This window comes from Poecilia formosa, unplaced genomic scaffold, assembly GCF_000485575.1.
Source record: "Poecilia formosa unplaced genomic scaffold, Poecilia_formosa-5.1.2 Scaffold455, whole genome shotgun sequence".
Lineage (NCBI taxonomy): Eukaryota > Metazoa > Chordata > Actinopteri > Cyprinodontiformes > Poeciliidae > Poecilia > Poecilia formosa.
Genome location: NW_006800394.1, coordinates 356,872 through 384,733, shown reverse-complemented (window position 1 = coordinate 384,733; position 27,862 = coordinate 356,872). Strand labels below are relative to the sequence as shown.

Genomic DNA, 27,862 nt, shown 5'->3' with positions numbered 1-27,862 from the left:
CCTCCTCTCTGCCTCCAGTCCTCTCTCCTCATCCCGATCATGTGCCAAATCCTCCCTCCTCCTCCTCCTCCTCCTCCTCCTCCTCCTGTCTGCCCGCCTGCAGCCCCTCTCAGGCCGCGGAGGGGAGCATTCACACCCCGCTGTCTGCGTTTAGCGGACGGGGCTCTCGGTGAACCGGAGGGAGATGGTCGGCACCCCGTGCGCCCGGCGGCTGGCGCGCCGCTCCCGCTCCGCGCTGCTGCTCGCCGCCGCGGCGCTGCTGCTCATCCAGACCCTGGTGGTGTGGAACTTCAGCAGCCTGGACTCCGCCGGCGGGGACGCGGGCGCCAGGAGCCGGGAGAAGCGGGACGAGCGGAGCGGGTTGCTCAACAAAGCCGCCACGGAGCGCCGGTGGAGGGGCCCGGAGCGGAGGGACGAGCCGCCGCGGGGAGCCGCCGCGCTGCACGGGAAGGCGGCCGCTCGACTCAAGCTGCAGCCGGTGGGTTTCACTCATGATTTCCACGCGTGTTTAATGCTGCTGTTGTTCTCTCTGAGGCCAGACTGCATGTTATTCCTGGAGGCAGGAGCCCAGCCGCCTCTCTGGTTCTGTTAAATATTCAGAGTCTTTGTTTTAAACATCTGATTGTTTTTTAAGCCGGAACATTTCCAGAGGTTTTGCTCTCTTTGTGCTGCAGCGCGGATTCAGATCGTGTTTTCCAGGTGTTTCTGTTGTCAGAACATGAATCCACTGTAAGGGTGGATTTTTTATTGCAGGGATCCACTTTCCCGTCCTTTCATTACCCAGTGAGGCTGTGATCTTCCCACTTCGAGGCCGGATTGTTAAAACGCTGCAGGTTTTACAGGAGTCAGGCTGGGGAGGAAACAGCAGCTCAGTTTGGACGGATGATTTAGTGGAAAACTGAAGGATTTGGAGGAAATCTTCCTCTCTCCACAGCATCATGCTGCCACCACCATGCTTGACAGCTTCAGCTTAATCTTTGTCACAACAGCAGGTTGAACTTTTTACAGTTTTTATTCTGAGTTTCCTTGGATTTTAAAGGATTAACCTGAACGTGACTGAATGGTTTTATAACCTGTGTTGTGTGTGAACGATTTGTTTTAAAATACTCACATTTGAAATATGATCTTTTTTTATGTGTTTTGTGCCCATTTATAATAATGTTTAAAACTTTCAGAAAGCCTTTTGCTGTTGTTTGATGTTTTTGATTGATTATCATTAGAATCACTGACTATCTGATCGGATCTGTTATATTTATCAGATGATTTGATGCTTTTGGAAACGGCTTCAGACACTGAGACATCAAACTAAATAAGCAAAGAATAAACAAATAACAGAAACATATTCTGATAATTCATTTATTTAAAAATCTATACTCATTTTCTATATATTGAAAATAAGTTCTAAGTTAATTCAGTTTTTCCTGAACTGCTGCTCTTAATTTGATGATTTATTTTTTGCTTCTTGACTCTTTTGAATGTTCGGCGTTGAAATGTGGTAAAAATAAAAAACAGACGGAGTTTTTAGGGTTGGAATGTTATTTATATGGGTTGGATAAACACTGGATAAGAAAATTGATTTTTAAAAATGAAATATTTATTTGTTTGTTTGTCCATTGGTGAACTTTTGCATTTAATTCTAACTTTGTCATCTAAAATTAGTTTGAACACAAACTTTTCTGTTTTCAGAGCTTCTATTAGTTGATTTTCTCCAACAGTAAATTAATATTCTGGACATTACAGTGAAACCCGAAGTGATGGGATTATTCGTGAGGCGTTCAGGGTGCGTTGGTGTGTTTATGCTCAGGAAGGAGCATCTGGTCTCTAACAAACGGCTGAAGAGGAGCTGGAATCCCCCGGCAGAAACGGGCCGCGGGTCCAGACTCGAACCAGCAGCACTTCCTCTGATCCTGCTCTAGTTTTATCAGAGGAGACATGATGTGAGAGAAATTTAGATCTAAATGAGCTGAAATGCTTTATGGAGCATTTCTGAACCTCATCTCTGTTTAAAAAACGTTCAGGTAGCAGCTGGTGCAACTCACATACAGCTTTTATTTCAAAATAGTTTTATTCCCAAATGTTAAAATAATTTTTTCCTGCATATTATTTATGCAAATCATTGCTAACATAGTCACTTTGTATTTGTCATGTTAAACTGAATATTAACCAGAATTTGGTTAAATCTGAATCATTCAGACTGTGTGAACGTTGTTCATATTTTTATAAACTTTATGCTCACAAACAACACCTCATCCGGTTTCCTTTCTGTCGCTAAGTGGCCCCACATACATTTGACGTATTCCTGTTGAAAAATATTTCATTTTAAGAAAAGTCTGTTAACCGTCTGCAGACGTAAAGAGCAACAATGTGATTGTCCATATATGGTCACGCCTTCCTGCTCCAGAGACTCTTTGTGGTAGAAAATAGTTTTATAAAACCAAAAACCACAAAATGAGCCATTGTAGTTTATTTATGTTTTATACTGTGGAGGTTTTCAGGTTTGTGTTTAGAATATGACTTATTGTTATAAACTATTTCTGCTGTCGGTCTGTAAATCACTGAGCCTGGATGCTTTTCTGATCAGCTGTGGTGAAAACGCTTCAGGTTTTTAGACACTTTTCTTGCTCTATATGCAGCAAAGCGAGGCAGCGTTTAGTTTCTCTGCTCCTCTGGAATAAACTCCTAGAAAACCTGAAACAGGCAGAAAATGTTTCTTTAGATCGAGTTTTGTTTGCATGAACTTTTTATTACAGAATCTGATGAATAAACATTGATTTGTTTTGAGATTAACTGTCAGTCATCAGTTTTATGACACATTGAGTTTCACCTCTGGACTTTGACTAGGCCATTACCTCAGTGGCTAAAACAGGAGGCTGAGTTTGCAGGCCGGTTGGTTTCGTCCTGAAGTTGCTTTGAAGTGAAACCGGTTTGTTGGTAAAGTCAGAACCTGACGCAGATTCTGTTCTAACGGCCGGGTCCGATCAGATTAAAGGATTACTTCCGATCCGGTTTGACTGATGGGATTTCTGCTTCCTAGTGAAGCTGAGATTGTTAATCCTTAAATACTTGTTTACTCATTGAAAGTCATTTGTATATATTTTTGAAGTCACTTTAGTGATTAATAACTTTCAGACACTGATTGGGTTTAGAAACCCGGCGAACTGATTCTGAAAGTCCAGATAAAATAAAGTTACATGAAACAGTTTTGAGATTTAATGTTTTCATTAATATCCGATGTTTTGAGTTTTGTTGGTTTAAATTTGTTTTCCAGATTCTTGGTTTTGTTGTTTAACGGCTTCCTGTTGGACGCAGGTTTTGCTTGTAGACTCTGTGATTTGACTAGACCAAAACAATATATTGATATTGCATTGGAGCGATATTTGTTGTATCATATTTGAACTTTCATGCAAGCAGTTTCTGCACCGCAGCGACGTTTTCGTCCGTTTGGATGAACTCGATGATGTCAGGATGTTAGTGGAGCGAAAAATCATCCAAACTTCAAAACAAAGGATGAAATAATCAAATACAATAAAATCACCAAAAATTATAATTATGTTACTAAGATGCAATATTTCATTGAAACAAATAAAGCAGTTGGTATTATAGGGAATCATTTTCATAAAAGAAAATGATTCATTTTGCAAATTGTTCTCAGCAATAAGAAAACATTTGAGTCACTCTTTCTTTAAAAAACTTTCCCAAGTTTAATAAATTAAATAAAAGCAGCTTAAATTAAGCAAAGTCTGATTTTGAGTAATGTTTCCTTTAATTAGTCTTAGAAGATTTTAATTTGCCTGTAATAATTTTTGTCCTAATTGAAAATAAGATAATCAGAGTTTCGAAAAGAAAAACACTTTTAGTGTTTTATTCTACAGGAGAAAACCAGAGATTTAAGGAAAGTTCATAGAATATCAGGTGAAATAGAGGTAAAACAATAAGTGTTTATTTATGGAAATCTGTTTTTCTATTTTTGGTGAATCAGCTTCAAACACCGACATGAAAGCTAAAAAGCTGCTTAATGTTTTTTTCACATTCTTTGAGGTTATTCCTGAACAGCCTGACATCCCTGCTGTAATCCCTGCAGGTCTCACCGTCACATCACGACCGTTTTAAAATAAAACGCTCCATCTGCCCTCAGCATCAAACTGCAGCTTTAATGTTTAATGTTAGAAACTCCACTGAAAAACAAACAGTTGATCCAACTTCCATAAATTACATCAGCTGGCCACAAATTAAGTTTTTCCAAGAAAACTCATTAAACTGAAATGTTAAACAACCGAATATAAAGTAAGTTTGACCAACTTAATTTGATACATGTGACAAATTAACACTTTTTAAAATTAAAATCCTGAGATAATGAGTTAAATTCTTCACGTTTTTCAGACTTAATGTTTTATTTTTAAAGATGTTCGTCATTTCCAAGCCTTCATGTGTTTCTGAACTCAGACATAAACATCATTACTGAGCCGTCAGTTTCTGATTTCTTCAGATTCCAGCTCCAAAATCTAACAACCAGAGAAATATTCTCTGTAAATGTTGGTAAAAATGTGGATTCCTGTAGAAAAGGAGAGCAGCTCTGTGAGTTTGACATGAAGCCCCTGAGGGCCTGAAGTCTCATTGGAACCAGTTTGGTTCTGGTTCTGCAGCTGCAGGTCGGAGTCTGAACCGCTCTGTTTTCAGTACCTTCAGGGTCCCGGAGTGCAAACACGTCGTCCCCGGAGCTTTTCTAATGAATCGCTGCCTTACAGAGCGGCAGTGTACGTCCGATGAAAGAGCTCATTATGACGGTTCAAACTTCATAACTGCAGCTGGAGGCGACGCCTCGCTGCCGTCTGAGGTTTTATCAGAGACGGAAAAAAAAAATCACACATATCTTCTGTTTCACCTGCAGCCCCTCAGGTTTTCTGGCCTCAACCAGATTAAAGGACTGAACAGAAAAGAGATTCGTAAAAACTCTGAATCCCAGAATGCTTTGCGTTAACTCAGTTCCCAGGAACAACGGATCACTGTGATATCTCCAGATTAAGTAATTGTTTTGTTTTTGCTTTTTTTCATTTTAATTTTTTCCAGAGTTTCTGAGATTAATGTAAAAAGTTTTTAGTTCTTTTAGTTGAAATGTTCCTTTTTTCTGTCTAGAATGTTCCTGTCTGTAATAAACCATCAAAAACAAAACTAAATCAGAGCTGAGCATCAACCTGCTCGGCTTATCAGTTCACTTTGAACATTTTTATCTTTTTTGTTCAAAGATTAACATAAATATGTCCTAAACTCAGAAATGTTTCTGTGTCACATCATATTTACACCCAGAGAAACAATGAAATGCATCAGTAGAAGTTCCTAGACTCCTCTTCATTAGTATAAATAAAAATATTTCAGGTGTTTTTCAATTGTTTGATAAATAACATTTATTTCCTGATCCACCATCTTGACTCTTTCCCCCTGAAGCCTCCGTCTCTCGTCTTGTTGCCCTTTCTGCCTCCAGGACTCGTTTCTCCTCCGTTTTGTGATTTTTTTCCCCTTTGTGTCGACCAGCAGGGGGTCTGAAGTCGTTCAGTGGGAGCCTGCTGGGAGGCGAGGCCGGCGTCTCCCAGCAGGACGACACCCACTCTGGTTGGAAGAAAGACGGATGTGTTTGTAGGTAAACGCTGGTATTTTGGCTGCAGACCGTCTCCAAGGGCTGCATGGCATGCTGGGAAAAAACACAGCGCTTGTCTTTCTGTGAAGGAAGGAGAAATACCTTTTCTATCAGGAGCTCTTAGTTTGCAATTAAAAACATCTTTTTGTTTGCAATTATGACTATGGATTGAAATGTGTAAAACATTTTAATGTAATAACAGTTTTTGTTGGGGGTTTTTTTGCCTTTTTTCTGAGCGGAACCTTTGTATTCACATGTTTCCGGTAGCCTCACAAATCTGATGCACAAGCGACGTCTGATGGGGTTTAATTCATTTCTGCCTTAGAAAACGAGCTGATTGGACGCTGGAAAAGACGACTGTCATGTTCAAGTTATGAACCCTAACCCTAAGCCAAGCTTTTCAAGCCTAAAATAGCATCTCAATGCTAATCATGTAGCTGCTAGTGCTAATGTTAGCATCCACAGTTCACATTTCTAAAGAAGCTCCATGAATTATGAGAACTTCCTGAAATGCTTTGCTCCAATCAGATGATTGAAGAACTTGAACAGATTAAAAACTTTAAATATTACATTTTGAGCTTCTTCATGCATGTCTTCAATAATTTAGCAGCAAAAAAAGGTTTGTTAATTAAAATATCACTATTTAGTCATTTTCTGGTTTTCAGTGGTATTTTACGGTGATCAATCACATCGTTTTTGAAGTAAATGATGGCCAGCTGGCCATCATTTAGCTGGTAATGTGCATCACGTTAATGGGTGTACCAGAAACACATAAACACAAAAGTTCCACTTTTGTGTGTCCAAAAAAAGACCAACCCCCCATTTCTTTTTTCAATTTTGAAGTTATATTTCTTTTCAGCTATTCAGATTTCAAAGTAGCAGCTGATTGGATATACGTTTGTATGAACTGAGCATGATTATTTGAGGTGGCCAGGCTTTTGCCAGAGGGCCATGGCCCCTTTGTGGCCCCCTTTTTGGGTCGCCACTGGTAGGAAGTCTGTAGTGTTTGGTCATCCTGAGTAATTAAAACATGACCAGCATGTTAGCTGCTGTATTTTCAGGTTGTGAAAGCTCAGGAGGAGGAGAATAAATCCTGGGAGTTTCATTCGTCCTGAGGTTTTTATCTCTTCCTGTTTTAATCACAGCGCTGCCAGGAGAGCCGGGAATATTCACCGCTTCTCTGCACTCATGCATTCCTCTAAGCTGATATTAGAGATGAGATAATGAGAGGTTGTCTGTGGAGCAGGTGGTCGGAGCTGATACCGCTGCTTTCTCCCACACACACTCAAACGCGTCGTTTATCTCTGGGAAAGACAGAAATGGGGCGATTTGTGGGATTAGAAACCCATCGAGGTCACGATGCTGAGCTGCTGGAACACAAACACTTTGAATGCTCTGCGACTCTTCCCACATTTTCATTCATATTCATGGAACCAGAAACAATTTAAAGCCAAAGTTAAACTATACAGCTGATGTTTCAATGAGACTGAACAAGAAAAACATCTTAACATTTTGCTTCTCTAATCTAATATGTCAGATATTTTCTATTTTTGAAACTCAGAAAATTTCCAAAATTTTAAATGTTTTTACTTTTGAAAGTTTTTTTTCTCAAAATTTTCTGAAATTTTTAGTGTTTCAAACTCTGAAATTTCAACGTTTTGTCTAGAAAATTGCTGAGTTTAAAATCAAAATTTCTGAGATTTTTGCAAGCAGATTTTCTACTTTTCAAACTCAGAAACTTTCTTGTCTTTGATAGAAAATTTCTGAGTGTTTTTGTTCTAAATGTAGTCATTTGTTCTGTATCTCTGTGATGTGTCGCTGTGGATTAGCGGTTTGTTTTTATCTTCCTGATGTTTTGTCCTTCCGCCTGCAGGATGTCCTCCGTCCCCACCGTCCAAAGCTCCGCCCCGACAGCAACAACAACGAGAACTCGGTCCAAAAAGACTTTGACATCGACAGCAACAGCAACCTGGGAGCGCGGTCGCAGCGTCAGCGTCTCTCCGCTGCAAACGGCAAGAGAAAGCTGGAAAAGAACCAAGGCATGCTGGGAAATGAAGTCCTAAAGCATCCTCCGGTCCTCCCTAAAGCTCCCAACCAGACCCACATCCTGACCGTCCCGGCGCCGGCTCAGGGCTCCAATCAGGACGCCCCCTTCTTCCAGACGAAGCGGCCCGGGTCGCCCGCGCTGCCGCCGGGTCCGGAGCCCAACAGGGACCGGCCGCAGTGCGAGATCAGCGGGAAGGAGGCCATTTCCGCTCTGTCCAGAGCCAAGAGCCGCGAGTGCCGGCAGCGCATCGTCGAGGTCTACTGCAAGCACAAAGAGCGGGCGCTGATGCCGGAGAAAGTCCCGCGCTACTGTCCGATCCAAGGTCAGAACCACGGCTGCGGCGCACGACCAGGCCCGGTCCAGAGCTTCCAAAGGCAAAACTTTACTGGAAAAAATCTCAAATCTTTTAGAATAAAAAAATATATTTTTTTTGAGTCTCAAAAGTCAGAAATTTACTGGAAAATACTCCGAATTTTTTTTAAGAAAAATTGTCAAAGTGTTCTGTTTTAAGACTCAAACATTTTTGATGTTTCAGTATCAGAAAATTCCAAGTTTGTTCTAGAAATTTTCTGAGATTACTCCCAAAATTTCGTACATTTTTTCTAGTAGATTTTTGATTTTTTAACTCAGAAATTTCCCTGTTTTGTTCTAGAAAATTTCTGACATATTTTGGCAGAAATTTCGACCTTTTTTCCGTCTACAATGAACCTAATAAGGCTGCAACAAATTGAAGGCCGGATTCAGAGTTTGCAAAGTTAAACATTTTCTTAAAAAAAAAAAACTAAGAAATGTTCTAGAAAAAACTCAAAAAAGTCAAACTTTGAAATTTTTTTTTTTGCTCTTGGTGGCCCCCTGGTGGAGTGGGGGCCTTAAACAGACGCCTAACACGCATCTGCCTGGGGCCGGCACTGCATCTGTTATTTTAGTAATCAATTAATCTGATGATTCTTCTGACAAATTGTCACATTTTTCAATCAATGACTTTAGCATTTTATGTAATATTAGAAATACAAGATGCATATGAACAGAAACTTAAATTCATTTTTAATTAAGAAAATAAACATTTTATTTCCCGGCGAAGTTAAAACTGCAGCTTTAGAAGTTTTGGGGAAACATTTACAGACAAATGTGTTTTTATCTACTTTGTACAGTTTTGGCTCCGTATCTGCTCTGAGTTTGTTGTTCTTTTAGGAAATTGCTTTCTTAGACTATACACTAAAAACAGCACATAGATTACTAAATTACCTGAGGATTAATCAGATTAATCCGACTGATGGTTGCAGCTGCAGTGGGACCGTCTGGCAGCGGGTCTCTGGGTTTTAAACACGCAGATCCAGCTGCGCCTCGTTCTTCTCTAAATTTACCGTTGGAGGAACATTTTTAGCAGAAGCAGCAGAGAGCCATCTCTGTGGTTGGCAGCTCTATTTTCAGGATCTGTAGTACGAAGAGACGCAGAGAGGATGCTGGGTAATTACACCCTAATTAAACAACCCGTTTGTAGTCTTACTCTGCGCAGGCTGACTAATGGCTCGGTGTAAGGACCGCCCCACGCTTCATTTATATGATTACAGCTTCCTTTGATGACACAGTAGTCATTAGGTCCAAGGACTGGCGCTGGTTCTGATTCCTTAGACGGTTTTAGGCTTTCGGGCCACGTCGAGGGCGTTCGGCTCATGGAGCCAGCGTGGCCTGCAGCCAGGAGGTCGCTCGATTGTTCCGCAAACCGACCCGGCCCGTTTCAGCCGTTAAAACATGAAAACCCGCCTCAGAGCATTTGTTCTGCTTTGAGCTTCAGGAAAGTATTTACACCCGGTTTCCACAGGTTTTATTTGGTTTTACCCCAAAGTAAAACAGTTTACAACGTTTTACCCAATTTTTCTCTCAGGACAGCCACATGAAACTAATGTAAAATAGAAAAAAGGCAACTTTTAAATAACCAATGTTTTATTTTTAGTAGTTAGAATAAAGATAAACATAAAAACAACATAAAGTAGCACATCTATTCCAACCTAATTAGACCTAAAATCATATCACTACTTTGTGTAAATTCAGTGTAAATACTGGAAGAATGTCTAAAAAATGGTTTAAAACTTCCATTTATTATTATATCTGAATTTAAAAACATTAATTTGTTCTTTTTTATTTTTATTTTTTTTTTATTTTAAAAAGCACGTAGATTCCAGCCTGAGAAAAACAGATCTAAAGTTCATAAAGATCAATTTACTGGACCTTTCACAAAGTCTCTTTATAACTTTTTAACATTTTAAATACAAATGTAATAACAAATGCAGGTTTTTAAACATTTTAAAATTTTTCTCCTGCAACATTTGCACCAAATGTAAACAAAGAAAGACAAAACGTACCAGTAATATGTTTTACAGGTTGGACTCGATGTGCTTTTTCAATAAATATCCATCATCTTTTATGATTATCCTTAAGCCTAAAAATAAGAAATAAAACATTAATTCTTTAAAAATTATGAAAATTATAAACTAAAGTAGATATTTGTCTTTTTTCAAAAAGTCATGTGACATTTGCATCTCTGATTATTTTTTGTAGTTTCCAGTGCAGATATCTGAATACACTTGAAATGAGACAAAACTCACAAATAATTTTTCTGCAAGATAAAGAATCTCGTTTTAAGTCAATAATTCCTTAATATGGATAAAAACTATTAGTTCCACCCACAGATTATTTCACTTAGGGAAAAATGTGTTTTCCCAATTAAACTGGCACTTTGTCTAATATTCAAGAATTATTGACTTACAAACTTATTTATCTGTAATTTTGTCATATTTAAAGTGCACAAAGATATTAGAAACTACTTAGATCTTGTGTTTTTTCAGTGTGATTACAGTGTATAGCTGTGATGCAGACTGACCTTTGACCCCGTCTCCTCCCTGTCCAGGTAAGGCTAACGTAAACGTCCAGTGGGACGGCGGCGCCACCGGCTGGCCGCCGGTCCGCGTCGCCTTCGTCCTGGTCGTCCACGGCCGCGCCGTGCGCCAGTTCCACCGGCTCTTCAAGGCCATCTACCACACATCGCACTTCTACTACATCCACGTGGACCAGGTGAGTCCGGCAGAACCGGGGGAGTCCGGCAGAACCCGGGGGAGTCCGGCAGAACCGGGGGAGTCCGGCAGAACCGGGGGAGTCTGCTGAAAAAGATCCATAAATCAAAAATATAAAGATGGTCTAAAGCAGAGAACGCTCCAAGTGTTTTCATACTTTTTTAAGTCATTTTTTGAATGAATATCTCCAAGCTTTTTATTACGAAGCACCTCTAAGTTCATTTTATGAAATCTGTATAAATGATGAATAAAGTATAAAACTAACGGGAACCTTGGTGCAGTTTAACTCCGTCTTGGTGGTTTCTGATCATCTCAGAGGTCCGATTACCTCCACCAAGAGGTTCTGTCTCTGGCGGACCGGTTCCCCAACGTCAGAGTGACGCCCTGGAGGATGGCGACCATTTGGGGCGGAGCCAGTCTCCTGACGATGTACCTGCGCAGCATGGACGACCTCCTCAAAATGGCCGACTGGTCCTGGGACTTCTTCATCAACCTGAGCGCCGCCGACTACCCCATCAGGTGAAAGGCCCGTTCAGAACATGTCCTGCTTTGATTCTCGACTCAACATTTATCGGTTCTTCTTCTGTGGTTTTGAGCGGATCTAGTTTCTGTCCTCCAGGTTTTCTGAACCCCTTCAAACATTTTATTTGGATTTTATCCGTATAAAAAAACACTGGAAATGAAAAGAAGCACTTCAGAAATCCTAGAAATCTACAATAAATAAATAAATAAAAAGAACAATTACAGGATTAGAAAGATTTCCATTTTCGCCACTATAATTGCACTGTAAAAACACAAAATCTCAGTTTTCTGGTGCAAATATCTTAGAACACTTAAAGTAAGACAAAACTAACTTACAAAAAACTTTTCTGCAAGTCACAGAAGCCTGTTTTACTTCAATAGAAACTTAATATTGATAACTACAAACTTCAGTGGCAGATTTTTACACTTCAAAAGTTGGAAAAACGTTTTGATCTAAGTGAAAAAAATCTGCCCGTATATTATTTTTTTATCAATATTTAAGAATTATTGATGTAAAACAATCTTCTATGTCTTGCAAAAAAGTTATTTGTAAGTTAGTTTTGTCTTATTTTAAGTGCATCAAGACGTCTGTGTTAGAAAATAGACCAAAAATACCTGGTAAGATTTTGTGTTTTTGCAGTGCAGAACTGCTCAGTAAATTAGAATTTTATTGAAATTCAATTCACAAAGTGAAGATTATTTGATAGATTATTCCACACAGACTGATGTTTTTAAGTTTGTGTTAATTATGATTATTTTCTGCCTACAGCTAATAAAAACCTGTATTTAAGATTATAATATTAAATCACACGGATAAAAAATACTTTAAATACAGCAATAAAAAGTGGGTGTAATGAATAGTTACTGTCATAGAACATGTATTGTAATGAATCACAAATATTTTTGCATCTGGATATTTTATTGACCTTTTGCATAAAAAGATGAAAGTATAAATAAATGAGACTAAACAGGATTATTAGTTTGCTGCTCGGTGGAAGCAGCTGCTGTTTCTGAGTTTAACTCTTTTATTTTGGAGGCGGCTCTTTTCCTGAAGTCGGAAACGTTTCCTCGTTTCTGTTTGGGTTTTTTGTTTGTCCTCATAAGAACGGAAACACAGGATGGTCGTCAGCAGTCTGAACCGCCTCCAGCTAAAATCCATAACGCAGCCGCAGCTTCGGCGCCACCATCAGTCGATGGCTGAGGTCACAGGCGAAGGTCAGGAAAACGGACCAAATGTTTCACTTTGTTAGTCTGCTGCAGCAGCTCATGATTATTTTAATAATCGATTATTCTGGTGATTAATCAGATAAAAAAAATTAGCACTTTCTGCAGATTTATTTAACTACTTAAGCCTTTTTTGTACAAATTTGGAAATACAACAAAAGATGCAAATAAACAATTTAATTCTTATTAAATAAGAAAATAAATATTTTCTTGCATAAGATGCAACAACAGAATTCCTTTAGTGAAAATTTGATCATCTGCAGCTAAAAAACACCAGCAGTTTAGGGCTGATCGATTGATAATCTTTTGGATTAATTGATTAATAATTGGGTAGAAAACGGTTTTAGATTTAGATTTTTTCACTGAATTTGAAGCAGGTGGAGCTAAAACTGCAACTTGAGGAGTTCTGGGTAAGACGAGGCAAAGCAACTTTATTAATATAGCAACTTTCAGCCAAAGGAAACTTAAAGTGTTTATACACAGAAACTAAAAACTACATTCATTAAAAAAACACAGGAAACACGTTAAGATTAAACAGGTTTAAAAATAAAGAAAAATGGGTTAAAAGTATCAAACATATTTACATTTATAAATCCAAAATGTATTTAAATGTTGGTACAATTTTGGCTTACTGCTCTGTTGTTCTTTTTCCTCTAATTTTTATTTTCCCGACCTTAAATCAGAGAAATAATCAGGGAATTCCCGTTCCGTGGAGAACCAACACAGCAGAGCCACATCCCTGCAGTGGGATGTAATCAGGACGATCCTGCAGGTGGCGCCGTCGCCTCCGGCCTCTGACGTATCTGTCAAAGTTTTCCGTTTCCTCTTTGCGTTTCGCTCTGCAGCCGATTAAATAAATCAGTTCAGCTGCGACCAAACAAGGAAACTCACACTTCCCTGGAAGATTGTTTTGGTTTCAGAGCAGGAAGTGCTTCGTCCATAGGAAGCTGCAGCCGACTTCCTGTTCCATAAGCACACACAGAGCAGCGGCTGGTCCCAGGACGAAGCCGCTGATGCTCAAACAAAGCAACAATTAGATTTACTGCCTTTGCAAATCAATAAATCAACAAAATTTGGCTTTTTTGAACAAAACATTATTTTAAAACCCTTTAATTTCAAATTTAAAACTTATTTTTGCAAAAATAATGATGATTAAATAAAAATATGTAACATAAAACAAGTGATTATGTAAATATTGACCTAATTCAACAGAGGTCCAGACGGATGGTGCTGACTGGTGCCTGGACAGCTGGAAAATCAAATAAGTTGTGAAAATTCTTATTTTTATATTTCAGATTAAATGTTGGCGCATGAATTACTTTATCAAGCCATTTATTTATTTAAATGTTTATTGCTAAATTATGTCAGACTCTGTCCTCCATATAAACGACATGAGGAAAAGGCTCAGTTCGCAGTAACTCTGTTCCGGTTCTGGTTCTGGTTCTGGTGGAGCAGAGACCTGGAAATCCTCCCCCTGTTTCTTCATAAAAACCTGCAGCTGTGAATCTCTGATGCTTTTTCATTTTTTTACTAATTTGTAAATTTGTTGTTCTCCTCAGGACCAACGACCAGCTGGTGGCGTTTCTCTCCAAACATCGCAACATGAACTTCATCAAGTCTCACGGCAGAGACAACGCTCGGTAAGAACGCAGCAGCCGTCTGCAGTTGTTTTACCTTCATTAAACCAGGGGTGTCCAAAGTGCGGTTCAGGGGCCATTTGCGGCCCCTGGAGTGATTTTATGTGGCCCTAAATACATTTTCAAAACACAAGTCCGGCCTGCAAATGGAGATTATTTACATTTAATTTGAGGAAACAACCTTTAATGTTTTTACGATCATTTTTAGGTACAAAAATACTTTTGTCTTTTAAAGTCGTTTTTTTTGTTTTTTTGTTTGTTTTTTGCAGAATTTGCAAACTGGTTGCTTTACTATTAATAATCAAACATGCAAAACCTTTTTTCAGCTTTGGATTTACAATAATTGACATCCATTTGCAGTAAAAAAAAAAACTGTATTGTTTAAAATAAAATGTTAGGTCTAGTTTATTGTTGAGCAGGTAGAAATGTTTTAAAAGTATTTCATTTCTAAGATGTTGGCATGTGAAACAAAAGGTTTAGAGACCACTGAGTTAAACATGAATCCAGGGTCTGATTAACGTTTGGGAGTTAAAACCGGGCGCTGCTTTGTCCCAGTTTCATCCGTAAGCAGGGCCTGGACCGGGTTTTCTACGAGTGCGACACCCACATGTGGCGCCTGGGAGACCGTAAGATCCCGGAGGGCGTGTCGGTGGACGGAGGCTCTGATTGGTTCCTGCTCAGCCGGCCGTTTGTGGATTACGTCGTGAACTCGCAGGACGATCTGGTCAGAAACATGAAGCGGTTCTACAGCTACACGCTGCTGCCGGCCGAGGTAGACACACAGACACAACACGCTGCTTTTTGTCATTCAGTTTTTATTAAAAAGAAAATGTTTTAAATTTTAAAAATCAGGATTTGTAGATTATTTTAAAAAATAAAGAATATAGAGAAAAAAATACAGTTTTTATATTGGTAATCCTAAAAATGTGTTTAGTTTACTATCCAAATACAATTGTAAAAATAAGTTTAATTAAAACTAAGTATTAATAATTTATTATATGTTTTACAAAGTGCAAATTAACATTTAAAATTTTGAAGAAAATAAAATATTATCTAAATTCCAAACAGATTCTTGTCTGGTTTGTTTTGCTTCTCCCTCTTTACCAGAGGAACAGTTTTCTTCTCCTGATGTTAATCTGCTGACTGTGCTGACTGGCGCCCTCATCTGGTGAAGGAAGGAACTAACTCTTCTTTTTGTTTGTAAAACCGTTTTTTCTTCTGTCTTCAGTCGTTTTTCCACACCGTCCTGGAGAACAGCATCCACTGTGAGACGATGGTGGACAACAACCTGAGGCTCACCAACTGGAACCGCAAACTGGGATGCAAGTGCCAGTACAAGCACATAGTGGACTGGTGCGGCTGCTCTCCCAACGACTTCAAGCCCTCTGACCTGCCGCGCCTCCAGGTGAGTCCGCCTCACCTGGAGGCGCCCGTCAAGCCAAGTTCAGTCGCTTCAAACACAGAATAAATGTTTATTTATTTTAACCAAATAGCCAGTTAGCATGTAAATAGGGCCTGATGGTTGCCATGGAGACTGCTTACTAATTATTCTGGCACATAATTTCTGCATCAGGTTCTCTGGTCTTTCCCATTTTGACAGAAATAGGACATTCTTGTCATTTCTCTAAAAATAAATGTAAAATAAATCTGTAAAGCTAACTTTTTCATCTTTATTTAAATAGAAAGTTTTAAAATTCCTTATTAATCAACTAAAATGGTCCAATTAAATGTGTAAATAAGTAAAAATTATTATTTTACTGCTGCAACGTAAGTTTAAAATGCTCAATAACAAATTAATTACAAATAGAATCTATAAGGTTATAAATGTGCCAATTTGGCACATTTTTAAATTAAAGAATGTTTAAATTAATACATTTCAATTATTTTTAAAGTAATTTTAAAAAACATTTAAATTCAAGTTAAAAAAATGAAAAGTAATTTTTAGTTTAAATAGAAGAAAACGTGAATAAATTTAAACAATGCAGTCTGTATTCCAGTGATTCTGAAGGGGCTTCTGACTGAATACTGTTTCTGTATGACGGCTTCATGACAGCTAACAGTTCAAAACTGGACATTAGAGACGATGTTCCACAGGAACGTCCTGGACGACATCATCCGTTAGCTAGATGTGCTAATCCGCATCCTTTGCCTTTGCCACTCCTCTTTAAATCTCTGGGCAGAAAGATGTTGGAGTAGTGAGGAGGGGATAAGATCCTTACTGTGACGGAGGGAACACATGGATTGTATAGTTCAGATATTACAGAGCTTTTAAGATGCTAATCAGCTGCTGGTTGTAAAAACAACACCTTGTTTTTATTTATTTAGTTTTATTTGACTTTTATTTCAGCAGAAAAGTTCCATTCAGATTAAAATCCTCATTTCCAAGGGAATCCAGGCCAAGAGGCAGCAAAGTTTATACAACAATTACAAGCAGTTACACAATTAAAATATCATAAAAGTCGTTTGTTGCCATGGTTACATATCAAAACAACTGTTTGAGGGTAAAAAAGTAAGAGAAAAAAATCCTTCCAGCTCCACAGAGGAAATAATTGTCCAAATATTCAATGATTCAACAAAAAAAGAAAAAATCTATAAAAAGACCAAATCAGGAAGAAGTTCTGCTCCGACCCGGTGAGGCAGAGTGGTTCTCTCTGGGATGAAACCGATCCTGCAGAGGAGCCCAGAATAGACGCGTATTCACAAATTAGCAGCGCCGCTTTGAGGCGGTTCCGGAGCGTTTGCGTTGGCAGATCTGAGGTCAGCATCTGCGGACGGGTTCTATAAGGAGTTCTGGTTCTGGAGGCTGCTGCAGGTATTTTTGGATCCAGGCAGCCGCTGAGGTTTTTATTCTAATGTCGGGGTTGGAAGTCATGCTCTCGACCACACATGTGCACACACTGACATAAAATAAGGATAAAAAATAGATGAAGTGCTAATGTGGATGATGAATTATTGGCTATTGATCCGCAGCAGGCCTCCAGGCCGACGTTCTTCGCCCGGAAGTTCGAGGCCAGCGTCAGCCAGGAGATCATCAGCCAGCTGGACGCCTTCCTGTTCGGCGCGTACCCGTCCGACACGCCGGGCCTGCAGGCCTACTGGGAGAACGTCTTCCACCAGCAGACGGACGGCGTCTCCGGCCTGTCCGACGCCGCGCTCAGCCACCACCACGCCTTCGCCCGCATGGGCCTGGCGCGCGCCGCCGGATCGCTGCAGGGACACCCCGGCGACCACAGCTGCAGGTACGCCGCGTCCGCAAAAACACAAACATACAAATATTCATTTATCCAGGCAGCATCATGTTAAATCCACTATTTTATCTTTTTATTCCTGCATCAGAAACAAACCTGGAGTTTTTCCTTGATTCTTTCATGCATGTTTAATGAATCCTTTCATCTCCATGGCAACCATTAAATGTGCAAAGCGCCTAGATGGACGTAGCTACACCTTCGAGGCAAAGCTCCTCCCCCATTCAGCTCCTTCAGACTAGCCAGCAACAATTAGCAAACATCTTCTGAGCTCATTATAGGAGCCACTTCTCTGTGGTGAAAACGATGTTAAAGGGTTAATAAAGGATCCATGTTGGGATGACTTCCTGGAGGCGGAGCTTCAGAAAGAGGAGTTTTTAAAGAGACAGAGACCCATTCTGCACTTTTCTTCATTTCAACCACTTAAACCTTTTTATGCATCAGAAATACATTAAAAGATGCAAATAAGTAAAAAATTCAATTACGTTTTTAAATAAGAAAAAAAAACATTTTATTGCTTAAAAAGCAATTTCTTGAATTTGATCCAGGTGAAGCTAAAACTATGTAACTTGAGGAGTTCTGGTTTAAAAAATATTGATAATTACAGCTCTGAATATGTTGGGTTTTTCAGTAAATGCCCTTTTATGAGTCTGTTTGCTCCAGTTAAGAATTAATCAGTGACTAAATTAGTTGATGATTATTTTAATAAGTGATTAATCATTATTAATTGTTTCATACTTTGTATATGTAGCAAATTGGTGCTGAATTGACTTTACTTTTGACCCCATGTCATCCTTCCACTTAATTTTCTAGTAATATTTTGGATTCAGCCAGCGTGTTTAGCGATGAACTGACAACAAATCTGGTGTAAGATTTCTTTTAGAGGATTTCTTCAGTGGCTGTGAGACATAATCATCTAAATTTAAATAAATAATTCCTTTAAATGCCATAAATCATTTTGTGTTTCACTGTCTTCACACTTTCTACCATGAAGTTGCTGACGGAAAGGAAAAGCTTGTGGAAAATCCCATATTTTTGTGAGTCGGCATAAAGATTCACAGATTCTGTGTAGAATCAGTGGTTTCAGAGAAGCTGCTGTTCCAGTTTCCAGGGAAACGGAGAGACGCATCTTTCCACTAAACTCACCGCAGGCCGAGTTTATTCGCTCCAAATTAAATATAGAGATAAGGCGCGCTTGTTCTGCAGCATGAGCAGGCCTCAGTCTCTGCCCACTCAAGGTTTCTGTGTGCGCTGCAGGCGGAGACCCACCGCTACAAGGAGGCTGTTGTTGCTGGTTTGGGTGGGGATTGGTGGTTAGGCAGGGTGGAGGCAGCGCTGCAGGAGCAGCAGCGGCTGGCTGGAAACGCCGCGTCGTTTCCCTCAGCAGCAGCAGCAGCAGCAGCAGCGATTCATCTGGAAACACCTTCAGTTGCTGCCTTTCCCTCCTCCACTCCAGAATTAAAACCATGTTTTTGAATGATTTTAGCTAGATCAGGGGTTCTGAAACAGCATTAGCTTCTGGTCGGGATCCCCCATCACAGGGTGTCCAAAGTGTCAAACTCAAGGCCCGCGGGCCAATCCAGCCACCATAGCTATTTATGTGGCCGTCTACACAAAGTGAACTTTGAGATAATAGCCGTTTTCTTAAATTTTATTTTATCAGTCAAATCAAAGCAGTTTTCGTTTGAAAGCTAACAGTTAACAGTTTGCTGTGGGTTCACCAAAACCAGCCCTTACAGGACGTTCATGACTTTGATGCGGGCCGAAATGAAATCAGTTTGGCCTGGGTTGTCCAAAGTGTGGCCCGGGGGCCGTCTGTGGCCCTCCGTGTAGTTTTCTGTGGCCTCTGGTCAGAGTTCAGGAATGGATAAAATGAGATTTTCAACAACAAATTTATGTCTTGCATAGAAACTTTTAGGTGTTTTTGTTTTATGAACCAAGTTTTTTTTTTTTGTTTTGCTTTGATTTTAATGTCATAGTAAGCAGAGCCACAAACCTTTGGTGACTTTTTACTCAAAAACAGACTTAATCACACCTCACTGTATTTAAAATGGGTTAAGTACAGTGAGGGGTTTTCAAACCCAGATCTCATTTCTGTTGTAGGGAAAAAACTGAAATGGATATTTTGACCAACAAGTAAGGAAGCTGTACAACTTTGAAAGTTTTTCTGGTCATTTTAATTAAAATACTTGTTAATGTATTACTGGTCAGGTAAAAAGAAAATAATTCACACTAAAATTATTTTATATTTAAAAATAAATAAATTGTGGCCCCTGAGAAACTGATATGTTCATGTTTGTTTTGAAGATGTTTCATCCTTGCTGTTATGTTTTTATTTACAGCAGGAGATGCTGCAGGGCCTTATTATTGCTCTTTATGATCAGCTATCATATAATTTCCCCGTAATTAAACACAAAGAAACATTTATCCACTTTTGTCTCTTAGGTACGCCGCCATGAGCCACCCGACGTCGGTGCACGCCTACTTCCTGTCGGACCAGTTCCAGGGCTACCTGGTGCGCCATGTGGCCACAAACCGAGCCTCCACCCAGATGGAGACGCTGGAGACCTGGGTGGCTCCCAGGGACCACTTCACCCTGGCCAGCCAGCCCCACAGCAGCAACCGGCTGCAGCACATCCAGGTCAGGAGCCGCGTTCACAGTCTGAGCTCCACCTCAGCTTCACAGTGATTCATCCAGCTGCTGGGAGGAAATCCTCTTAGTGCGGAGTTGGCCCCGTCGTTAGGTGTGGTTAACCCCATTGCTAGGTGTGGTTGGCCCGGTTGCTAGGTGTGGTTGGCCCGGTTGCTAGGTGTGGTTGGCCCAGTTGCTAGGTGTGGTTGGCCCCGTTGCTAGGTGTGGTTAACCCTGTTGCTAGGTGTGGTTGGCCCCGTCGCTAGGTGTGGTTAACCCTGTTGCTAGGTGTGGTTGGCCCGGTTGCTAGGTGTGGTTGGCCCAGTTGCTAGGTGTGGTTGGCCCCGTTGCTAGGTGTGGTTGGCCCCGTTGCTAGGTGTGGTTGGCCCCGTTGCTAGGTGTGTTTGGCCCCGTTGCTAGGTGTGGTTGGCCCAGTTGCTAGGTGTGGTTGGCCCCGTTGCTAGGTGTGGTTGGCCCGGTTGCTAGGTGTGTTTGGCCCCGTTGCTAGGTGTGGTTGGCCCAGTTGCTAGGTGTGGTTGGCCCCGTTGCTAGTTCCAAACCCGGGTCGTGTTGTTGCAGGTCGGGTCGGACTGGGACCCGAAGGAGCGGCTCTTCAGGAACTGGGGCGGCCTGCTGGGGCCCGAAGACGAGCCGGTGGCGGTGCAGCGGTGGAGCCGCAGCCAGAGCAACCTGACCGCCACCGTGGTCTGGATCGACCCCACCAACGTCATCGCCGCCACCTACGACATCCTGGTGGACGCGTCGGCCGAGGTGACCCACTACCGGCCGCCGCTGACGGCGCCGCTGCGGCCCGGCGTCTGGACGCTCAGAGTGCTTCACCACTGGAACCTGCTGGGCCAGACCAGCTTCGTCGTCGCTCCGCTCGAGTTCCACCGGCAGCAGCCCATCCAGAAAGGTGAGCGGCGACACACTGACACACCTTTGTGCTGCAAAAACGTTTGTTTGTGCCGCTGTCATTGTAAAGATATGAACAAATGTCTCCAGAGGTCATCAAAGGTCAATCAAAAGGGCATCAAAGGTCAATTCACAAAATAAATGGAAATATGGAGTCATCCAACTGTGCTACATTAAGATAAAAAAGTTTCCACAGGTCACCAGAGGTCACATTCACAAAATCAAACAAAATGTATATAAATAACTTTTTATGTTTGTGCAGATAAATATTTTCAGCACAGCTGATTGGGACAAGATTTGTTTGATTTTGTGAAAGGTTGACCTTTGATGTCTGAAAACATTTATTCATATCTTTAAGGTGATAGAGGCACAAATGAAAATGTTTGACACCACCCTGCCAGCATACCTAGGTGGGCCCCATATGGGGAAAAGGAGGGCAGACAACATGGGTCCCAAATGGGTTTGTCCGCAGTTTCCATGGTGGCCCCACATGGGTTTGCCCATATAGGCCCCATGTAGGGGCACCGCCCACATGGGGCCTATATGGGCAAACCCATGTGGGGCCCATATCGTCTGCCCTCCTTTTCCCCATATGGGGCCCACCTAGGTATGCTGGCTGGGCAATTTCATTTAATTGGAGGAATGTGGTTGGTCCAACTTCACACAGAAAGTCACATGACCTGTAAATGAAAATGTCTGAACGGTTTGGACGAGCCGCTGCCGCTCAGACAAACTTCAAGCCGCAGCCTCAGCTGTCGGCAGCAGATGTATTTATATCGTCCATCCTGGCGCTCGGTGGCGACGCGGGGTCACCTCTGCCTGATTTACCCCCCTCATTGTTTGACCCCAGCTGGCGGTCCAGAGATAACTGCAGGACTTTTTAAAGACCAGACAGACGTTAGTCAGGCAGAAAGAAGCTGCTGAACTGAAGACCGATTTTAACTCTCAGCCTGAACAGAGTCCATCTACAGCTGAACTCAAGAAAAAATCAAAGTAGGATTACTGATTCCACAAAACTCAAACCAAACAGCTCTACATAACTCATAAAATAAAAAGTCCCCCTCGTTTTGTTATGTGACAACCAGAGTGCAGCTGATGCAAAGCTACCCGTTTCCAGAACCAAAAATCTGAAAAGTGTGGTGTGTATTTGTCATCAACTCCGTTTACTCTGATTGCTCTAAATAAAAATTCAGAGCAACAAATGTTTCTGAAGTGACCTGATTAGTAACTGAGACGACATCCGTTCAGTGCAGATTAATGTCAGACTAAATGCAGCTGTTCTGTTTTTAAAGAGCAAGATTTAAAAAGCTTGTTCCATGATGCCCTTAGCATCATGGAGTCCAGAGAGCCCCGCAGGTCAGGAAGCTGAAGGACGGAGCCGTGGAAAACCGGCTAAGAAATGTGGGAAGCTACATTGCCCCTAATCATACAGCTAATACATACAGCTTAAACTTGTTTTCTGAATCAATCAATCAATCAAGTTTATTTGTGTGGCACATTTCAGCAAAAAGGCAGTTCAAAGTGCTTAACATCATAAAAACACACAAAGTCACAAAAACATCGTACAGTCTCTAAGTGAGAACAAACATTACATTTAACAAGTGCCAAAAACATGAATACGCATCGAATGTGTAGATCAGTATTCCACTGATTATTAATCAAAGTCAGCTCTAAACAGGAGGGTTCCAGCCTTGATTTGAAGGAAGTCATTGTTTCAGCAGTTTTTCAGTTTTCTGGAAGTTTGTTCCAGATTTGTGGTGCCTAGAAGCTGAATGTCCTGCTTGTCCCCCTGTCCACCCAGAGGACACGCTGCGGCTCCACGCCGGCCCGCCCAGGAACTCCTACATGGAGCAGAGCTTCCACGGCCTGAACCCGGTGCTGCGGCTGCCGGTGAGCCTCCGCGCCGTGGAGGAGGCCGAGGCCAACTCCGGCCTGACGGGGGCGCCGCTGCGCCGCTGGCTGGACGGGCTCCTGGAGGGCCACTGGGCCGCTGCGGACGTCTGCTCGCTGGGCCCCAGCGCCTGCCCCGTCATGCAGCGCTGCTTCCGCACCACGTGGAGCTCCGCCAGCCCCGACCCCAAATCCGAACTGAGCGCGCCCAGAGCGGACGGCCGGATCAGGTAGCAGCGGGACGGATGGAGGAAACCTTTATTTATTTGAAGGTGGCAGGAATGGAGGAGGACCCGAACCCGGTCTGGTCCCAGTTCGGTTTGGGACAACACGGCCCAATGAATGTCAGAACCAGAACTTCATACCTCTTGTTGTTGAGTTCACAAAAATGATTATTTATTAGTTGTTTAGTCTAATTATGACATTATTTAATGTTTGAACTGAGACCAAAATCAACTCCAGCCTTTCCACAGGATTCCTGGGAATTTATTTCTAGTATTTCCCAGGATGTAAGTATGGAAAAAACTGGGTTTTTAAGTGAAGAGCTCCACCTGGTGGCACCAACATGTAAGTGACCACACTGAAAACTTTTCTCAAAATAAACTACAGAATATAGCTGCAGACCAGATGCTGTAAATAACTTCATAATTTCATTTAAAATGTTCTGTGAGCCTTAAGAAAAGAAAAACTTTACTGAAGTTCATGATGTGACGGTTTTGCAGCTTTCAGATAATTAGTCTGACCACAGTGCCAACAGTTACTGTAATTTTATAACATTTATATTTTAATCTCTCTTTCCCCCTGAAAAATCTTGTTTTTTTTTCCAGAGCAATTTTTAATGATTAATTTTTTTCTTATTTGGATCCTAGATGCAGAGTTGCTGCTTGTCATTTATGTAAAACCAACAAAAACAAATTGTTCTGATGTTTCTGTTGTTTTTTAGCCAGTTTTAAATCCAAAGTGTGACTTCAAGTGAAGTTTTTATTTGAGTTAATTGCAGCATCTGTAGTTAATTGTTCAATATTTTAGAGTTCAAAGGTGAAATATGTACTGTGTACTTTAGGGAATTGGGATCTGGGAATACCAACGTTTCCATATTTTAATTTTTCCATACTTATCCTGATCTGGAAAACACTGAGCTCCATGTTTCACCCAGTAGAAATCCTGATCTGGGCGTAATAAACCGTTTTCTCACAGCAGGAGGCCACCCAGCCCTCCTGTTGGAGCGTTTCCACATTATTTATTAACATGAAGAACTGCTGCTTTATCACACAACAAGCAAAGAATGCTGCCATGATCGCCACCTGCTGGCCAGATGCTATTACTTCATTATATGTTGGAATTACAGGGATATTTCACGTGCAGAGGAATCATCTTGGATATTAAAACTGTTATTTTTTCACAGATTAAAATCCACGCCTCTGATCTTTCCTGATGGATATTCTTCTAACTCCTTTAAAGTTTTTCCCCAGCTGCTCTGTTCTGTCAACGTCAGGTTTTCTTTGTGCCATTTTAAAATCCTTCAGACTTGAAGTGAGCCAACCAAGAAGAAATGCATCTTCTTTATTTAAAACAAATCTCTCTGTCTGAGTCAAACATCTAAGAACTGCTGAACTAATTTATTCAAAAGTTTATATAAATAATTTTTCCTCCTTCGGAGGAAAATGTGTGCCTTTGTTTCTGAAGGCTGAAGAAACGATTAAATGATGTCGACCTCAGACTTCAGGACGTCATGATGTCTTTATTTATGGCCTGCTGTCCCAATGAAGGGAGGCTGAACTCCACCGGAGCGCTATCCTGCTGATCCTGGGATTTAAATCTCGTCTTATTTGATAACTAAGAAAAACTCATTTTAGATGTTTAAGTTCAGGAAGGATTGAAAAGTGAAACCCGTCAACATGACAAACTGAACCAGAAAGTTTAAACTGAACAGAACTGATGAACAGCTCCCACTGATTTAAATAGGAATACTGAAGGCTTTTCATTGTTTACAAAGGGCGCCCTCATGTGGACAAACCATGTAAATGCAGTCAAAACCAAAAGTTTAATGATGGAATGAGTAAAAGTTTTGATGACAGTATGATAGACGTTTAAAAATCTGATGTTCTTTATATGTTTTGAATTTGAAAACCGTTAAAAGTTGAAATTTTGTGACAGATAAAGATGGAGAGATTTATTCACAAATTATCTCTGCTATAATTTAATAATAAAATCCCAAAATTTAATTTTCAGAAAATAAGAATATGGCATTAAATCCTAACAAAGGATTTAAAACTCCGTCATATTTCTGTATCGTATCTGCTCTCTACTTGTTATGGGCAGAAGAGAAAAGACGTGCTGATGTGAATCTTTTTCTAACACACTTTTTCCTTCCACTTAATTTTCCACCAGCCATTTTTATTTTTTTAGAAGTTATGTCTTGTGGTTTCTCTTTGTGGAGATTTCAGTTTGGTGAACATCGGTCACGTTTTCTCCATGACTGTGAAAAAGACTGCTTAAAATGTTCTGAAAAACAGAATTTGGGGTTTTTATTTATTAACTGTGATAATCATAAAAATTGAATGAAAAATACTAGAAATACATCACTCTGAGAGGTAAATCTGAGTTTCACCTTTTGGACTGAATTACTGAAGCAAATGAACCAATAAACTAAATCACAGCCTCCAGAAAAAACATGTTTGTTGTTTTTGTTGGTTTTAAGTGAAATGAAAGAAACTCTGAGGAGGCCGAATTATTTTTCTGATTAGAAGTTCAAAGTTTTCACTTTGATTTAATCCAAAATTGGAGCTGAAGTGAAAAATTTAAGATCTGCAGCCTGAACGAATTCAGAAGGAAAATAAAACGATCAGATAAACCCTGAAAACAGAAACCCAGATTTTCTGATTGTTTCAACAGAAAAAAGAATTAAATAAATAAATATAATTAGTTTAAATAAAAGCAGATCATTGGAAATGTGGGTTTGAGATCTTTGTTTCCCTTTTCATTTCCATAATGTATTTATGTTTTATTTATGCATTATTTTAAGGTCATTTAAATGGAACTGGGGCCAAACTGGAGGCCGACTGGTTTTCAGATGCAGCAGCTCAGAGCGAAGCGTGTTTCTGTATTTGAATGAATCTGGATGGATGTTCATTTTATTACAGAAAAACAAGTGAAACGATGTACAGACTTTAAGTTAAAGTGTAAATGTCCAGATTTAATTGGATTTCCCAGAGGATTGTTGTTCTTTCATTTTTCCATCTTTTCTCGCTGGGAGTCGTGCTGTGCCTTAGCTGTGCTCCTGTTTTAGAAAACTGAATAAAAAACAACAAATCACACTGATGTGTTTCTCTGTACATCACATCTGAACGCTTTAGCATGAACAACTAATGACTTATGATACAGTTATTTATTTTGTAGACCAGTTCATCTTGTTGTTAATCTGTAATCTTTGTTTTATAGACACTAATTTGTAAAATAATAATTAAATATCTTATGTGGAAGTAAAAGCTGCTGATGCTGGCGCTCCTCAGATTATTCCAGTAGTTATTATATATTATTATATTCATTCATGGCACTCAAAAGTAGAAAATGTTTATTTATATTTATTATGACCCAAAATTCAATTAGCTTATTAGATAACACCAAAAAAGATTTTTCATCATGATCAGCATGATGACCGAGTCCTACATCAAGGAATATTAATGGAAGGTTGAGTGGAAGGAAAAAGTATGGCAGACAGGCTCACATCACATCAAATCCTTTAATGAATTTCAACATAAAATAATAATAAAGTGCCTGTGCTTAATGCAAATTTGAGAAAAAGACTATTTAAAAGTGGTCATAAAATTCTCTTTATATATTAAATTAGGAAACAATAAAACATTTATTTTAACTTGTTATATGTGTAGTCACATATGAAGCCAGAATCAGGCTGTTAACTGACAGCTGTATTGAAAGTTAAGTGGAAGGAAAAAGTTTGCAAGGAGCCAGAGCTTCAGTATGTATCCATGGCATTGGTAACAATGGTCACATTTGTTAATTATCAAATTGTCTAAGAAACCAAATTTTAGTTTTTATTAGCTTTAAGCCACAGTCACTCAAATGATTAGAGTTAAATACATGAAATATAACAGTTTTGGTTCTGCTGGTTGGCCAGAGTCCTTTGTGGAATAAATCATTGGGTTCTTGCTGCTGAGATACTCATAAACAACTCCAACATCTTTTTCTGTTGCTCAGTTATTTTAAGGAAGACTAACTTCAGCTGCATCCTGTTTTCAATAATGTTACTTGTAATGTATCTGCTCTCTTTGGAGTTAAATTTAGATAAATATTCGGTTCAGATCTGGATATGAGGGTTTCTTATCGTGAGACAAAATATTTAGTTTTACATTTTGATCTGACTTTGTGGTTTTTATATTTACATAACAGACTGAAGCCTTGTGCACACAGAGATGAGTGTGATATATTTATGTAAACAATAAGAAAAAAAATGTGGCTCACAGGTCAGGATGCAGCAGAAACTGATGTAATAGGAACGACGGGCCAATGGGTGGCGCTGTAACACAAAACCACCGAACATTGATCCCGACACCGACAGACCAACTCCACAGGTCAGAAAATCCCCTTAAAAGAAAATATGCAAATGAAGACATTGAAGACTTTCCTGTTCTCTTCAGTAAATGTGCAGCTAAGTTTTTAATTATTTGTAAGGATTGTTTTGAGGAAGACGAGAAGGAAGAGCACTGCAGTATATTCTGCACATTATTAAAGCAAATTCTAGTTGTGTTCATGAGATTGAAGAATCAGTTTTCTAACTTATTACAGTTTAAAATGGCACAATCAAAACGTTTAAATTGCATACCAATATTTATATTTTTATCTGAAGGGTTTATTTCCAGAGTTCTCTTCCTGATTAGCATTAAAATATTAAAAATGTTTAGCCCTCTATACAGTAATAGATCCTGAATCATTTATTTTACAAATAGTTCTCAAGTTCTTATTATTTACCAGTCCAACATCTTTGCTCCTAGCAAAACAAATACAGTTAGCTGTTGTGTCTTTAACT

The 27,862-nt window shown here is 40.1% G+C and overlaps 1 protein-coding gene and 1 long non-coding RNA gene across 2 annotated transcripts in view; one reads left to right on the top strand and one right to left on the bottom strand.

Moving 5' to 3' along the window:
• LOC103155913 (xylosyltransferase 1-like) lies at positions 1 to 23,136 on the top strand. Its single transcript, XM_007577800.2, has 11 exons — positions 1 to 478; positions 7,506 to 8,001; positions 10,588 to 10,751; positions 11,067 to 11,269; positions 14,056 to 14,136; positions 14,689 to 14,905; positions 15,362 to 15,538; positions 17,104 to 17,372; positions 19,824 to 20,019; positions 20,590 to 20,926; positions 22,727 to 23,136. The coding sequence occupies exons 1-11, from the start codon at positions 185 to 187 to the stop codon at positions 23,047 to 23,049; spliced, it is 2,757 nt and encodes a 918-aa protein (XP_007577862.1). The 5' UTR covers positions 1 to 184; the 3' UTR covers positions 23,050 to 23,136.
• A 4,105-nt stretch (positions 23,137 to 27,241) lies between these two features.
• Positions 27,242 to 27,862, bottom strand: part of LOC107833797 (uncharacterized) — an 18,988-nt gene continuing 18,367 nt past the window's right edge. The window contains exon 3 of the long non-coding RNA XR_001659562.1: positions 27,242 to 27,420. This is a non-coding gene — a long non-coding RNA (uncharacterized LOC107833797). The remainder of the gene's footprint in view (positions 27,421 to 27,862) is intronic.